The sequence below is a fragment of the Phaseolus vulgaris genome, chromosome 6, assembly GCF_000499845.2.
Source record: "Phaseolus vulgaris cultivar G19833 chromosome 6, P. vulgaris v2.0, whole genome shotgun sequence".
NCBI lineage: Eukaryota > Viridiplantae > Streptophyta > Magnoliopsida > Fabales > Fabaceae > Phaseolus > Phaseolus vulgaris.
In genome coordinates, this window is record NC_023754.2 from 12,112,327 (window position 1) to 12,129,363 (window position 17,037).

At 36.1% G+C, this 17,037-nt stretch overlaps 2 protein-coding genes and 1 pseudogene across 2 annotated transcripts; 2 read left to right on the plus strand and 1 right to left on the minus strand.

Moving 5' to 3' along the window:
• Positions 1 to 3,063: 3,063 nt before the first annotated feature.
• LOC137833039 (uncharacterized) lies at positions 3,064 to 6,363 on the plus strand. The gene is made up of 2 exons (XM_068641428.1): positions 3,064 to 3,572; positions 3,900 to 6,363. Exons 1-2 carry the CDS (start codon positions 3,170 to 3,172, stop codon positions 6,356 to 6,358), a joined length of 2,862 nt encoding a protein of 953 aa, XP_068497529.1. The 5' UTR covers positions 3,064 to 3,169; the 3' UTR covers positions 6,359 to 6,363.
• Positions 6,364 to 12,033: 5,670 nt separating this feature from the next.
• LOC137833394 (uncharacterized) lies at positions 12,034 to 14,296 on the minus strand. Its single transcript, XM_068641745.1, has 3 exons — positions 13,377 to 14,296; positions 13,197 to 13,247; positions 12,034 to 12,139 (listed from the first exon to the last, which is right to left on the minus strand). Exons 1-3 carry the CDS (start codon positions 14,294 to 14,296, stop codon positions 12,034 to 12,036), a joined length of 1,077 nt encoding a protein of 358 aa, XP_068497846.1.
• Positions 14,297 to 15,055: 759 nt separating this feature from the next.
• On the plus strand, positions 15,056 to 15,161 carry LOC137833775 (small nucleolar RNA R71; annotated as a pseudogene).
• Positions 15,162 to 17,037: the final 1,876 nt, after the last annotated feature.

Consider the following 17,037-nt stretch of genomic DNA (forward strand, 5'->3'; position numbering starts at 1 on the left):
ATATTGTATTATTCAAAAATATAGATGATTGAGATAGACGCAATTGAATCCCAAGTATCTTTCTCTATATTTGATAAGTTAGTTTTGTTTTTGGTTGAATCAAACCCTAAATCTTTGAGTTACTTGTGAAATCTTTAATTTGTTTATGAAAAAATTCTCTAAATTATTTTCTATACTTAATGAGTTTTATAACAGAATATCTTAATTAGAATTGTTCCATGTGGGTTCGACATTCATACTTTAAAGAGTACTATATTACTGTTGATTCGGTACACTTGCCAAGAAAAATATCAACAGTGTCCCCAATGATGACAATTTAATCACATTTGCTTTCTCATGTAGTGTCCCCAATGGCGATGCTAAGTTTAATTATTGTTGGAGATTCCACATGGACTAAAGATTAAAACATTTCATAGTATATAAGTGGGTGCAAACCTCACCTTATAAGTCAGTTTTATGAGGTTGAATTAGGCTTAAAATCCACTTCTTAATATGATATCAGAGCCATTTCGAGTCTATCCTAGTGATTGTTTGTCGGGCTTATCAAAACACCCGCAATCAAGCCGTTATCAGACAACCCATAATATATAGTCTCACGCACGAATTGGTAGCCTCGACGTGAGGCGGTGTGTTGGAGATCTCATATCGACTAGAGATTAGAACATTTTATAGTACAAGTTTCCTAAAGATGACCATTAGAACTCCTAAAAACTTTTCATTCATGGAGTGCCATGTGGCGTCTATAAATCCTCTCCATTGGTGGATTGCCATGTGGCAATCCATGTCTTGAAGGAACTTTCCATTAGCATGAAGACAAGTGGCATAAGGAGAGGAAGAGGCATGGAAAAGGTTGTGTCTTGGAAGAACTTGAATGGTCACCTTTGAAGAAAGGAAAGAAAAGGAGGGGCACCTACTTGGTTGCTTGGTTGGTGTCATGTAGGATGTGATGTGGGTGTTTCCTATTGGCCTTTTAAGACCCAAAGTTCTAGAATTAATTGGTCAAGAATACAAAGTCCAAAATCCTATTTCTTCTAAGACTCAGAAATACGAAGATTGGAATAAAATTCTAACTACTCTTTACAATTTTTATAAGGCTAAAGAAGGAGAAATCATTAGAAAATATCTTCTTAATCATTATTTTCTCTCTCCTTAGCTTGAATGTTTAGGTGGCTGAGACGGTCCTCCATCACTTTCATTTGGCTTTTTCTGTGAAGGAAAATATTATATCCATATCTGGTTAAGCTCTAGACATAGATTTTTTCTTCAAGCACATCCTTGTTGATATTTCTCGGCAAGTGTACCGAATCAACTGTAATATAGTACTCTTTAAAGTACGAATGTCGAACCCACAGAGAACAATTCTAATTAAGATGTTCTGTTATAAAACTCATTGAGTATAGAAAATAATTTTGAGACTTTGTTCATAACCAAATTAAAGATTTCACAAATAACTCGGAGAGTTAGGGTTTGATTCAGGACGTAACAAAACCAACTTATCAAATATAGAGAAAGATACTTGGGATTGAATTGCGTCTATCTCAATCATTTGCATTTTGGAATAATATAATATATAATACTCAAAACTACTTATTCTTGATGCTTAATTTAAAGTCATTCATCTTGATTCTTCACAGATGAAATTCATAAGATAATTTATCAAACACTAATTCCTCAGATATTAACAAATCATCCAGCTTTAGGAACAAAATTATAATGCAATCAATAACCTGGAATCTATTCCTAGCATTACAAGTTATCAAGTATTTTCGTTTATTTCAAATCCTTAAAGGTACTTTCCAGTTAAATTTAAGGATCAAAATCAAGAATCTATTGATCAGACATAATCAAGCAATAAGCATACACTAGTACAAAATTCTTCAATAACGACACCATTTAAAGACGGTTTAGTGATAACCATCGTTAAAAACGACGCGGTGGCAATTCTGTAATTTTTTTCAAATTTTTTTAGACTTTTAACGACGGTTCACGACAGAACCGTCGTTAAAAGTAGACCGCAAACATACAACGACGGTTCGCGAATGTTAAAAGTAGACCGCAAACATACAACGACGGTTCGTTAAATCTACCCAGAACCGTCGTTAAAAGTCCCCCTCAGATTCACTTTTTTTTCCCACTCTTTCTCACTCTCTCACTTTCTTTCCTACTCTTTCTCACACTCAGATTCCGCAACCCTCACGCCCTTGCCACCACCGCGACCCCCTGTTTGGATTCTGCGCCGCACCGACGACCGCACCGCGCCGCACCGACGACCGCACCGTGCCGCATCGACGACCGCACCGCGCCGCACCCTCGACCGCGCGACTCCGCAACCACGACCGCGCGACTCCGCGCCTGCGAACCGCGCCGCAACCTCGAACGCACCGCGCCGCACCTCGACCGCGCGACTCGGCAACCTCGACCGCGTGAACCGCGTTGCAACCTCAACCGCGCGACCGCGCGACTCCGCGCCCGCGAACCCTGTCGCGCCGCAACCGCACGACTCCGCGGCCGTGACCCCTGCCGCGCCCGCGAACCCTACAGCGGCGCAACCGCACGACTCTGCAGCCGTGCCCCTGCCGCGCCGTAACCGCGCGAACCCCCGTGCGACTCCGCGCCGCGCCCCCCTGCCGCGACCACCGCGCTTTTTCGCGCGCCCCTGCCGCGACCACCACGACCCTCCGCGCCGCGCGCCCTTGCCGCGACTCCCTTCCGTCACCGCGGCTACGTGACGAACGACCAAGACAGACACTACCTCGCCCGTTTCAGCAACCACCGCGACGCACGTCTTTTACCACCGACTCCTTGCTGCAACCGCTTGTCGTGACAGCCCATCCATTTGAGGTTAGTGTATTCTTATTTATTATCACTTATATTTTGAAAGTATTCGTTTTGAGTTTAATATTAATTGTTTATATTGAACGCATTGGTTCTGAGTCCGGAGGTGTTCGACCTTCGGCAATTTTCAGTCATTATATATTGTTTTGACATATTGAACGCACTGGTTCTGAGTCCGGAGGTGTTCGACCTTCGGCAAATTTCAGTCATTATATATTGTTTTGACATATTGAACGCATTGGTTCTGAGTCCGGAGGTGTCCGACCTTCGGCACTTTTGTTTTATTTTTTCATGATTACATATTGAAAGTATTGGTTCTTAGTTTAGCAGTTCTATGGATCGGAGTTGGATTAATACATCACGAATAAGTGATACTTACGAAAAAGGGGTGGAAGAGTTCATACAATTCGCAGAACATAATGCCGTTAGTTATAAGAATGGAGTAAGGATAAGGTGCCCTTGTATCAATTGTTTAAATGGAAGGATATTGACTGTTTCTGAAATTAGAGAACATCTTTTGTGTGATGGATTTTTGAAAAGTTATACAACATGGACGTGGCATGGTGAATTGTTAGACTTGCCAAGTGTGCACGGAGGTTCGGAGGAAGTTCATTTCTCAATGGATGATAGATTAGAAGACATGATTCGTGATGTGGGAGCAGAATCATTTGCTAATGTAGTTTTTGAAAATATGTCTAATGATGCAGAGACTCCTTTGTATTCTGGTTCAACTAACTTCACACGATTATCAGCAGTGTTAAGGTTGATGAATTTGAAGGCAATGAATGGATGGACCGACAAAAGTTTTACAGAATTGCTTCAATTGCTTAAGGACATGCTTCCAGAAGGAAATACCCTGCCCAATCGAAATTATGAGGCCAAAAAAATACTTTGTCCAATGGGTATGGAGTATAGAAAAATACATTCATGTCCTAACGATTGTATTTTATACAGAAATGAGTATGAAGATTTAAGAAGATGTCCCAGGTGTGGTTTGTCACGCTATAAGGTTAAGGTTGGTCAGAATGATGAAATTGATGAATTGACAAAGGAAGGTCCTCCTGCTAAGGTTGTTTGGTACCTTCTGATAATTCCAAGGCTTAAGCGTTTGTTTGCAAATGCAGATGACGCTAAAAACCTTAGGTGGCATGCAGATAATAGAAAATGTGATGGATTACTTCGTCATCCTGCTGATTCTTTGCAGTGGAAGAATATTGATAAAGAATTTCCTGAATTTGGAAAAGAATCAAGAAACTTAAGACTTGGATTGGCAACTGATGGAATGAATCCCTTTGGAAATTTAAGTAGTAATCATAGTTCATGGCCCGTTTTGTTAGTGATTTACAACTTACCTCCTGCGTTGTGTATGAAGCGCAAATACATGATGTTATCTATGATGATCTCTGGTCCAAAACAACCTGGAAATGACATAGATGTTTATCTTAAACCATTGATTGAAGATTTGAAATTATTGTGGAATGAAGGGGTTGATGTGTTTGACGCGTTTAAGAATGAATCTTTCCGATTGCATGCGATGTTGTTTTGTACTATCAATGACTTCCTTGCATATGGGAACTTGTCAGGTTATAGTGTGAAAGGCCATAGAGCATGTCCAATATGTCAAGACAAGACATCTTATGAGCAGTTGAAACATGGAAGAAAAACCGTGTATCTTGGGCATCGTAGATTTCTAAAGAAATATCATCCGTATTGTCGATTGAAAAAAGCTTTTAATGGATACCAAGAACATGACATTTGTCCCACTCCCTTAAGTGGTGTTGAAATTTATGAAAAAATAAAAAATGTTAATGTGTCTTTTGGAAAAATGAAGAAGAAGCAAACGGTGAGTGAAATATGGAAGAAGAAATCAATCTTTTTTGATCTTCCGTATTGGTGTAAGTTGGATGTTAGACACTGTCTAGATGTAATGCACGTAGAGAAGAATGTGTGTGACAGTCTAATAGGAACACTTCTGAACATTAAAGGCAAAACAAAGGATGGTGTGAATGCACGTCTGGATTTGATTGAAATGAATATACGAGAGGAATTGGCACCGAGAGAAGTTGGTAAACGTACATACTTGCCTGCAGCGTGTTACACTTTGTCAAAGAAAGAGAAAACAAGTTTTTGTGAATGTCTTAAAGGTGTTAAGGTACCACAAGGCTACTCTTCAAATGTGAAGAGTCTTGTATCTATGAATGATTTGAAACTAATTGGCTTAAAGTCACATGATTGTCACGTTCTAATGCAACAATTATTACCGGTGGCTATTCGTGGAATCTTGCCCAAAAATGTTAGGCATACAATCACTCGACTATGTTCATTTTTCAATTCCATATGTAGTAAAGAGATTGACTCTCAGAAGTTGGATGAACTTGAAGAAGAAATAATTGTTATCTTGTGTCAACTCGAGATGTTTTTTCCTCCATCTTTTTTTGATATTATGGTACACTTGGTTGTTCATCTTGTAAGAGAAATCAGATTGTGTGGGTCAGTTTATATGCGATGGATGTATCCAGTTGAACGATACATGAAGATTTTGAAGGGATATGTGAAGAATCAATGTCGTCCAGAAGCTTCCATTATTGAAAGATACATTTCAGAAGAATCTATTGAGTTTTGTTCTGAGTACATGTCAAAAGCCAAATGTATAGGAGTTCCTGAAAAAGGTTGGCACTCTCGTAGATTCATAAGTAAATCTTCAAGAGGTGTACATGTCATAAGCAAATCTAGAGAAGAGGTTCTGCAAGCACACTTGTATATCTTGAATAACACTGATGAGGTGTTACCATACTTAGATACACACAAAGACATTGTCAAATATAAAAATCCAAGACAATCAGAAAAATGGGTGTTAATTGAGCATAACAAAACTTTCATGTCATGGTTTAAGCAACAAATAATGAATGATCCATCAGCATCTGAAACATTAACATGGCTTGCAAACGGTCTCAAATTTGATGTTTTATGTTGTTCTGGCTATGAAGTAAATGGTTGTTTGTTTTACACAAAGTCTCGAGATGATAGGAGTACAGTGCAAAATAGCGAAGTCACCTTGGAGGCAGAGTCTATGCAGTTTTCAACTGCAAAGGATCAAAATCCTGTTGTGGGATCAATGCCTTATTATGGTGTCATAGTAGAGATTTGGGAAGCTAATTATACCAAGTTTACTGTACCTGTTTTCAAATGCAAGTTGGTTGACAATAAGACTGGTGTCAAAGTTGATGAATCAGGAATGACTTTGGTTGACTTTCGAAAGATAGGTTATCATGACGAACCATTTATAATGGCACATCAAGCTTCCCAAGTTTTCTATATCCAAGATCCTACGTCTGACCACTGGTCTGTTGTGCTACATGGAAAAAAACAACATAATGACCCAGAAGATACAAACAATGACATTTGTGAGATTGAATCACTTACAAGAACGACCATCAATAAAGAGTACGAGGATGTTGCTGATGTTGTACATGCAACTCGAAATGATCATGATGAAGGAATATATATTTGTATGTACATGTGATTCATGTTTAGTTTTACAATATATTTCATTTTCATTATATTTCATATTCTTGATGCTTATTATATTTTTTTGATAACAGGAACATGGCAGATGATAAAGTTTCCCATTCAAAAACTGGTAGAGGACCTACGAGATTGAAGAATATGTTTAAGAAGATAACTAAAGATGACAAAATACCTTTGTCTATTGATATCCACACTGGTGTGCCCACTGGGCAACATGCAAAGAAATATAGGAGTTATCTTGGAGTACTTTCTCGTGAAAGGATCTCTATCTTAACTCAGTCCTGGGATCACGTGACTGACCACGAGAAAAACATGATTTGGCAAGATATTCTGGTATGTAACTGTTTTTACTTTGCTAAATCTAAAGTTCTTTTATACTTGTTTTTGTTTATGAACTAATTCTTTCAAACAATGTAGACACATTACAACATCCCGAATGTGGAAACCTTGAAAGCGAAGGTTCTTTCAGATGTGGGTGTCAAGTTTCGTCAGTTTAAATCAAAATTGACAACAGATTATATATATGGGAAAAGGAAAGAAGAAAATCCTTGTGCAAAATATGCATCCATTGATGAAGAAACTTGGCAGCAGTTTGTCAATATTCGACAAACTGAAAAATGGCAGGTTAGTATCACTTTTATATTTGAATATAGTTTATATTAACGTATTACTAAATTTTGAGTGTTATGATAGGAGGTTCGAAACAAAGCAAAAGCCAATCAGGCACATAATGATACGCCACACTTATTGTCTCGTGGTGGTTATAAGTTGCTAGAGCAGAGGATGCTTGAAGAAAAGATTAAAGCACGTTCTACTTCCATTGAGGAAATGAATAGTGTAGATTCTTTAAGACCTCCATCCCCACCACTCCGACATGAGATGTGGAAGGGTGCCCGTATAAACACATTAGGGACATGGAGTTCTAAGTCTACAGAACAAACAGTTGAACGCATTGTAAGTTTGACAATTTCTTTTCAATGTGTTATTTTAAATTCAATGTGTTGAAGTTTGTCAATTTCTTTTCATTTGTTTTAGGATTCTCTTAATGAGCAATCAACACAGGGGACTTTTAAACCATGTGGTCGCAATGATATTCTTAATGTTGCTCTCGGACGACCTGAACACCCTGGACGTGTTCGTGTAGCTGGATATGGGGTTGGGATTCGGTCATACTTTGGACCTCCATCACACAGCAAGGAACAATTGTCCAATGAACCTAGCCAAGAGTATTTACTACAACTACGTGAGCAGTTAAAGGCTGAGGTAACTCAAGAGCTTAAAGAAAGCTTCATGGAGGAGTTTAGTGCGTGAATGGAAATGGAGTTCAAAAAGCGGTTGGAGGGTTTAGGACACTCACAGCAACCACCTACTATGGTAGAAGATGAACCACCTCCGCCTCCTATTAAGAAAGTCAGCACTAAAGGGAGTTGTTCGGCAGTTGATCTATCAGGGGATGACTTTGGCTCAACTAGCCAATGCGAATTATATGTTGAATGTAATTCTTTGACCCGATTCGTTGCCTTGGGTAAGTGTTATGAAGGGGTCACAATGTTACTCTTCCTTCTAATTTCATGAAGGTCACGGTGGAGAAGGTCCTTTATGGTGATCTTGCAGTTCCTGTGCCGACATCAGAGGTGACAATTGTGGTAGAGGCATTACATACTTTCGTTGCCTGGCCTAGACATCTCGTCAGACCTATAGACTCTATGGTATATATTTGCACTGATATTAATAGAATTATATATAAGATATATTACATTCTAACTAATTTAAGTATTTTTTTGTTTTGATGAGTAGCAGGAACCTAAGACAAATCTGCCTCTAGGAAAGAAGAAAATAGTCTCCATTGATGATCCTCTGGCGGCATTGGTGGAAGTTGCTACAGCTTTAGATACAACCGTGTTAGAGGTTCCACGGGATGCCAATGTTTTTGGAAGGCATAGTAATCTACCGTTGTACGTTCACATGTCTGATTTGTTGGACCTTGCATCCGGAGATCAAGAGATTAACATAACAGTTCTGCAATTATGGATGATGTAAGTTCAAATTTTAAAATCTTTATACTTTTGATTTATTAAATATATTAGTACTAACTTATTGAAATTTAGGTATCTTTCTGGATTATGCTTTGATGAGGGGAAACACAATATATATGGGTTTTTAGACCCTCAAATCACTCAATCAATTGGAAACAAGAAGTCGGAAACACAAACATACATCACCACTGCCTTAAAGAATGGTGGAAAACACATTTATTTTGCTCCGTACATCCATGAGTAAGTTCTTATTTATTACATAAGTTTTAATAAATTATTGAAATAAGAGAAACTAATTAACTGATTTGTTATACAGGCGTCATTGGCAATTATTGATCATATCTGTTCAAGATCATACCGCTGCATGGTTTTGCTCCTTGCATAAAAAACCTCCTGCCTATTTTAAAAACATTATAGATAGGTACGACAGTTTCATTTAACATTTATTATTACTTATATATTATATAATGTTATGTATTTTAACATGAAATCTTATTATTTTAGTGCTTACTCTCGATATAATATGTTGTGTGGGAGGAGAACTTCAAACGCACAAAAACTCACTTGGATGTACCTTAAGGTATTTAAAGTATATTTGTTTACTTAATTTAATGTGTTTCACTCATTCATTTAATACATTTATTTTCACATGCAGTCCAACAGGCAACCTCAAAATTATGAGTGCGGTTATTATGTTATGCAGTGGATGTTGACTATTTTGCAAGCTGAAATTAAGAAAGGTTGGGATAAGGTAATACCTCAATACAATAAACACTTTAAAATTTGAGATTTATTATTCATGCACTAATTCAAAATATTTCAAATGTCACAGTTTTTCAACGACCAACATCCGCTAGATTTAGAAGCATTGGAGTATGTGAGAACAACATGGTCAAAGTATTTTGTAACCATGTATAACACTCTAGTATAGATAAATCATTACAATGACAAATTCTTTTATATATTACCAAACTTTTTTTGTATAATGTTATAATTTGTTGTATTTAATTTTTATATTTAAATTATGATTTGAAATGTTTTTATTTTCTGAAAATAAAAACTTTAAGCAGGTTATTTGAGATTTTTAAAAGGTTATTTGAGATTTTTAAATTTTTTTTTATTCAAGACATATAACGACGGTTCCACTTGGAACCGTCTTTAAAAAGGCCATACATATAACGACGGTTCCTATGGGAACCGTCTTTAAAAGTGCCTTCATTTTTTTTCAAAAAAACGCAACCCATCTTTAACGACGGTTGTGTGAACCGTCGTTATAAGTCGGAGTTTTTAACGACTTTTAACGACACCAGTAATGACGACGGTTCCGGAACCGTTGTGAAATGTCGATTTTAACCGTCGTTAATTGACCTTTTTGTACTGGTGATAAAACAAAAATACCAAGAACAAGTAGAAAAGAGAATTTTATATATATATTACCAAGAATACATTTGATCAAGGTAAATTATATTCAATCCCAAGTTAGAAAGAACTTAGCCACTCATGACAACTCCTCCAATCTTCATTCTTGATCTGGATTGCATAAGAAGGGCTTATCTGAGCAAGTTCTTCTCCTAAGAACAGAGGTTTCTTATCTTTCTCTCACTAGTCTCTCTCTATAAAAACCCAATCTTTTTCCACCGCTGGTTTTGAGTTATGTTTCAGAATTTATATAATCAACTTTAGCTCAAGCTAGCCCGTTTTAGCTTAAGCTAGATCTTTCAGTGCATTTTTAGCTTGAGCTAGCGATTCTAGCCTGAGCTAGATCAGTACTGCACCTTTAATCAACTCTGGACAGTTTTAGCTTGAGCTAGCAATTCTAGCCTGGGCTAGAATTGTATTGCACCTTTAATCAACTCTGGATAGTTTTAGCTTGACCTAAATCCTCTAGCTTGAGCTAAATTTTCTTGTGATGCAATTAAGGTTTTACTTTCTTTCTTTCAATGCCAGCTTGAATAATTCTTTCAATGCTTCATATTCATCTGCAATTTACACAAAAATTGAGATTAAATTTCTTCATTTGTTTCTTGGTTCAAAATATATAATCAGATTCAATAATTCGCAGATTAGGGTAATTTTCTTACATTAAGCAACAATTAAGGTCCAAAGTGTTCAATTTTCTCAATCATAAAAACTACACATTGGCACTTATCAAATTCCCCCCAACCTAGAATCTTGCTTGTCCTCAAACAAAGTAATTGAATCCCAAAAAATATAAGAGTTCATTCCTCCCCAAAATCCTTAGAAATCAAATCTATAGTTTAATATCAGAACAACTTCATGGAAAGAGCACAAGATAATTCAATAAAAAATTATGGTGTTTCCTATCAATTCAAACCAAGATAGGATAAGAATCTATTCAATTTCCAAGGTAAACAATTGTTACTCTTCACTGAGAATCAAACTAAGGAATTTCTCTCTTCATTTCTCAGTGGTGAGTGTTTTCCCTCTCTTTTCACTGATTTCCAAGCTAATTTAAGGTTGCCCTTCATTTCTAGTTGATTACAAACACTTTTACAAACATAGATATTGAGGTCTTTTTCAGGTTGTAATGAGGCTGGGTTACAAAGAAAATTTGGTTTTTCCAGGATAACAAAATGCACACTTAACAAAAGATTAGCATATTTGCAATTCAATTTCTAATTGTGTTATCCATGATCCCTTCCATAAGATTCATCCATATTGCTTCTTTTTCTATTTTTGTAATCCACTTTGCTTTTCTTTTTCTTTTTCTTTTTCTTTTTCTTTCTTTTTTAGAAAAGAGAATGAGAATTTGGATAATTTTGTCATTCCCCTTTTTTTCTTTTTCTTCTCTTTTTTTTTCTTTTTGTTTTTCTTTCATTCTCAAAATTCCAACAGCCACACCAAACCCAATTCTTTTAATTATAGAAATTTGAATTGCACTTATGCTCTCCTTTTGTTAACATACCACAAGGTAGGACAATATATGTATATCAGAAGCTAGGGTGCAATAAAACAGATTTCAGCTAAAAAAGGGTTATTTTTTTGCACATTTCATCATATATTGCAAAGGTTAGCTATTTGGCCCTGAGTTTTCTCACCTCCAAGTCTATTAAACATGCCTCAATCATCTCCATGTTTGGTTTTGTGATGCAATTGACTAGAAAATTAGGCAACCTCAATTAACTCTTCACTAGTGAAAGTCTCTCAAATTGTTTAAAGGTTTCACACTCTCACTTGGTTGGCTAATTTCAATTCCTCATTTGTTCTCAAACATTGCTTTCAACTATTTACCTTGTTCCAACTTTTACACATTACTATCCTTTCTCAATTTGAGTGATGGCTCCAACCACAAATTCTTTTTCAAATTAAGTCCCTGATCAATCCATTTGGTTGTTCTAATTTAGAACTATGGTTTGATTTCTTTTTCCAAAAAATTATACCATCATCTATATACAAGATTTCACAAAATATGCAAACATCAACCACTATACTAACTTAAGCTTGCCATCAACAAAATCTAAAGTAAGAAATATTAAACTAAACTGTTAAAGTCAACTTACTAAATTAAACTGAAAGTAAAGTTAAACAAAAAGATAAAACCAGTTTTTTGTTCATTGTGCATGATAAGTATCAATCTCCTCTTGTGATTTTGTTCCGCTCTGTGCCAACATCATCATTCTGAACTTGAATGTTCATCATTTGTTGTTGCTCCAGTTGGTTCAGCTACCATTTCTGGTGTATCTTCAACTCTAGTCCCAACTCCATATGCTCCTGCCTCCCTGAAAAATTGTGCATGTCCCCAGGCCAAGATAGATAATCATGAAATTCAATGGGTGTCAACCACAGATTATTTAATACCAGTTGTGGATTTGGTGCGACTCATTTTTCTTCACATGTAAGAATAAACATTTCTCAAACCAAAGTGTTATATTTGATTGACATTTTAACAAATACTTGGTATGCATGATGTAGAATGACATTGAATGAGTAATTTTTGTTTTGGTATTTAATCCATGGAAACCATACTTAACTTTGATTATCACATTCCACAATCCTATTCAACATTAAGACATTGAAATTTCAAAAAGATTGAATCTTTCAATTTAAAAACGAAACTGTGAAATGGAAATAGAAACACGCATGAATGGACTTGGTTGAATGGAAATGGCAATGAGAATGATTATGGAGATGAGTAATTACTTACCTTGATAATGACAATGTAGATGAAATGTTTGTTTGAGAATGGTTGCGTAGATGGAAGCTTTGGGATTTTTTTTTAGAACATAGGGCGCTTCTGAAACTGTATTAGGGTGTAGGGTTTTCAAAATGTGATTTTTATAAAATGCTGCAGTTTTTTTTTTTTTTTTTTTAAGAAAACCCACTAGCTTAGGCTAGATCTAAAATTTGGCAGAGAGCAACAGATTTGCTCTAGCTCAAGCTAGCTCGTTTTAGCTTAAGCTAAATTTTGCCAGAGAGCAACAGATTTGCTCTAGCTCAAGCTAGTTCAATTTAGTTCAGGCTAAAGTTTGGCCGAGAGCAACAGAGTTTTCTAGCTCAAGCTAGCTCGTTTTAGCTTAAGCTAAATTTTGGCAGAGAGCAACATATTTTCTTTAGCTCAAGCTAGATCAGTTTAGCTCAAGCTAAAACTTGGCCGAGAGCAACAGATTTGTTTAGCTCAAGCTAGACCATTTTAGCTCAGGCGAAAGTTGAGAACAAAATTTTTTCTTCTTTTTCTGCATATTTAGCTTAGGCTAAAAGTTCTAGCTTAAGCTAAAATTACCCTGCAATGAAATTTTCTTAAAAATTTTCATTTTGTCTTTGCCAAAAGTTTCAAACCTTTCTAAGCTCTCTTCCATCCATCCATTCATTTCACCAAACATTTCAAACCTACATGACCATTTCACATATCAAACTGGTTAAATCAAAACAAAATTAAAGACACATTTCAAAACAAAACACTGGGTTGCCTCCTAGCAAGCGCTCGTTTAACGTCATATAGCTTGACGCCTGATTAACATCATTGAAGGTTCAACAACATTCATATCCACTCTGAAACACTCTTTATGGTCATTTGAATACTTCTTTGCTTCAAAAACATTAAAGCTTACTTCTTCATCTAGAACACAAACCTTCAATTTTCCTTTGTCTACATCAATTATAACTTTGGCAGTTTTCATGAATGGTCTTCCCAATATCAAAGGTACTTCAACATCTTCTTCAATATCCATTACAACAAAATCTACTGGGAATAGAAATTTATCTACCTTTACCAATAGATATTCAACTATTCCATGTGGATATTTGATTGATCTATCAGCCAACTGCAAAGTCATTCTTGTTGGTTTCACTTCTACATCTCCAATTTTCTTCAGCATTGATAAAGGCATCAAATTAATACTAGCTCCAAGATCCAATAATGCCTTTTCAACAGTTAGATTTCCTATGGTAACTGGCAAAGTGCAACTCCCAGGATCTCTGGATTTCTTTGGTAATGATTTTTGAATTGTAGCACTGCATCCAGCTTCCAATTCAACTATCTCCTGGTCATTGATTTTTATTTTCTTTGTCAATAATTCCTTCATGAATTTAGCATATGTAGGCATCTGCTTTAAATCTTCAGTAAATGGAATGTTAATTTGCAATCTTTTGAGAATATCCATAAATCTTGCAAATTGTCTTTCCTTGCATTTCTTTGTAGGAGCAAGTGGATATGGTACATCTTTTATAGGAACACTCCTCTCTTGTTTTTCACTTTTTTGATTTTTTTCTATTTTCTCTCCAATATGTACAACATCTTCCTTATTCCTTCCTTCTCCTCCCTCACACTCAATTTGTTCTTTTTCACTCTCTATATCTTTTAAAACCTCCTCCTCAACAACTAAATTATCTCCAACTCCTTTTCCTATAACTTTCCCACTTCTAGTAGTGATAGACATGCAATGCTCCTTGGGATTGGTTTGTGTATTGGCTGAAAATTGACTTCCTTGATTTTCAGCTAATTATTTAGCCAATTGCCCCACCTGTGTCTCTAAATTTCTTATTGATGCTTCAGTATTTTTCTCATTGGATAGAGAGGCTTGCATGAACTTCTCAAAAGTATCTTCCAATTTTGATATTCTCTCATGAATGGAAGGATAATGTGGTTGCTACTGATAAGGGACTTTTCTGTTAGATGATCCAGCCTCTTGCTTCCACCTAAATCCTTGATTTGGATTATTCCTCCATCCTTGAGCCATGTTATTTGGATAATTATATGCAAAGCCACCTTGCCTTCCTTGATTATTCATATACTAAACCTCTTCCTCTGATGGATTTTGGTAAGAGCATTGGCCATTAAGATGATCTCCCCCACAAAAATCACACTTCAAAGCTTGATTCTGAATTGAAGGAGAATTTACTGCATGTAATTGTTGAGGCAGTTTTGACATTTGCTTGGTTAATGCCTCAATTTGCTAAGTCAAAATCTTGTTTTGTGCTAAAATTGCATCTGAAGTACTAAGATCCAACACCCTTTCTTTTGCACTGTATATCTATCATGTTGAGCTTGCTAATCTGTTGAGGCTAAGGCATCAATGATTCTTGTACCTTGTTCTGCATCAACATTCATCATTGTACCTCCTGCTGCAGCATCCAAGATCATTTTAGTATCAGGCCTCAAACCATTGTGGAATATGTTCAACTAATCAATATCCTCAAAGCCATGATTAGGACATCTCCTTAACATCACTTTAAAGCGTTCCTAAACTTCACAAAAAGGTTCTTCTGGCCCTTGCCTAAATGTGGAGATATCAGACTTAGCCTTGATATATCGAGAGAGTGGGAAGAATCTGCGTAGGAATTTCTCTTCTACATCATTCCAGCTACTTAGACTCTAGTTTGGATGCGACTTTAACCAGTCTTTTGCTTTGCCTGCAAGTGAGAAAGGAAATAGACGCAGATAAACAGATTCAATATCATTTTCCTCGAAGCCCATAGTCCCAACCAACTCATAGAATGTGGATAGATGAGTATAAGGGTCTTCATGATCCATTCCAGTGAATTGATGAGTGCTGATTAAGCTAAGAAAAGCTGGCTTCATTTCTAATGATTTGGTGGCAGGAGGTATGGCTATGCTGGAGAAATGCCTCGGTCCTTGCTGCATAGCATAGTCTTCCAATGTCCTTCTAGGTGGATTTTGTCTATTTTCAACCATTTGGAACTCTGTTCGATTGGGTGAGTTGAGAGTGTTGGAAGATTCTCCTTTTGTTTGTCCTTGCTTCTTCTTTTCTTCTTTCTTCTTGCTCTGATTTTTTGTAGTTGTCTTCTCAATTTCTGGATCAAATTCCAATTGATCTTCAGGAACCTGTCCTGTCAATAACATGTATCTAAGACAACTCAAGCAAGGATTAGCACAGGATAAAAGAATAAGATCTAAACAAGTGTCTATTCACAAAGAAAACAAAATATTCACAATACTCAATGAGTTATACTTCCGAAATTCTTAAAAGAAATTGCTCCCCGGCAACGATGCCAAAAACTTGTTGATATTTCTCGACAAGTGTACCGAATCAACTGTAATATAGTACTCTTTAAAGTACGAATGTCGAACCCACAGAGAACAATTCCAATTAAGATGTTCTGTTATAAAACTCATTGAGTATAGAAAATAATTTTGAGACTTTGTTCATAACCAAATTAAAGATTTCACAAATAACTCGGAGAGTTAGGGTTTGATTCAGGACGTAACAAAACCAACTTATCAAATATAGAGAAAGATACTTGGGATTGAATTGCGTCTATCTCAATCATTTGCATTTTGGAATAATATAATATATAATACTCAAAACTACTTATTCTTGATGCTTAATTTAAAGTCATTCATCTTGATTCCTCACAGATGAAATTCAGAAGATAATTTCTCAAACACTGATTCCTCAGATATTTAACAAATCATCCAGCTTTAGGAACAGAATTATAATGCAATCAATAACCTAGAATCTATTCCTAGCATTACAAGTTATCAAGTATTTTCGTTTATTTCAAATCCTTAAAGGTACTTTCCAGTTAAATTTAAGTATCAAAATCAAGACTCTATTGATCAGACATAATCAAGCAATAAGCATAAAACGAAAATACCAAGAACAAGTAGAAAAGAGAATTATATATATATATATATATAATATCACCAAGAATACATTTGATCAAGGTAAATTACATTCAATCCCAAGTTAGAAAGAACTTAGCCACTCATGACAACTCCTCCATCTTCATTCTTGATCTGGATTGCATAAGAAGGGCTTATCTGAGCAAGTTCTTCTCCTAAGAACAGAGGTTTCTTCTCTTTCTCTCACTAGTCTCTCTCTATAAAAACCCAATCTTTTTCCACCACTGGTTTTGAGTTATGTTTCAGAATTTATATAATCAATTTTAGCTCAAGCTAGCCCGTTTTAGCTTAAGCTAGATCTTTCGGTGCATTTTTAGCTTGAGCTAGCGATTCTAGCCTGAGCTAGATCAGTACTACACCTTTAATCAACTCTGGACAGTTTTAGATTGAGCTAGCAATTCTAGCTTGGGCTAGAATTGTACTGCACCGTTAATCAACTCTAGACAATTTTAGCTTAAGCTAAATCCTCTAGCTTGAGTTAAATTTTCTTGTGATCCAATTAAGTTTTTACTTTCTTTCTTTCAATGCCAGCTT

Coding starts and splice junctions, on each gene's coding strand:
- LOC137833039 (XM_068641428.1), top strand. CDS start 3,170: ATGGATCGGAGTTGGATTAATACATCACGAATAAGTGATACTTACGAA. Junction 3,573..3,899: donor GTATTCTGGTTCAACTAACT/TCACACGATTAT, acceptor AAGGTCCTCCTG/CTAAGGTTGTTTGGTACCTT.
- LOC137833394 (XM_068641745.1), bottom strand. CDS start 14,296: ATGTCTATCACTACTAGAAGTGGGAAAGTTATAGGAAAAGGAGTTGGA. Junction 13,248..13,376: donor GTTGTTGAACCTTCAATGAT/GTTAATCAGGCG, acceptor ATGGTCATGTAG/GTTTGAAATGTTTGGTGAAA. Junction 12,140..13,196: donor ATGGAAGAGAGCTTAGAAAG/GTTTGAAACTTT, acceptor ACAATTTTTCAG/GGAGGCAGGAGCATATGGAG.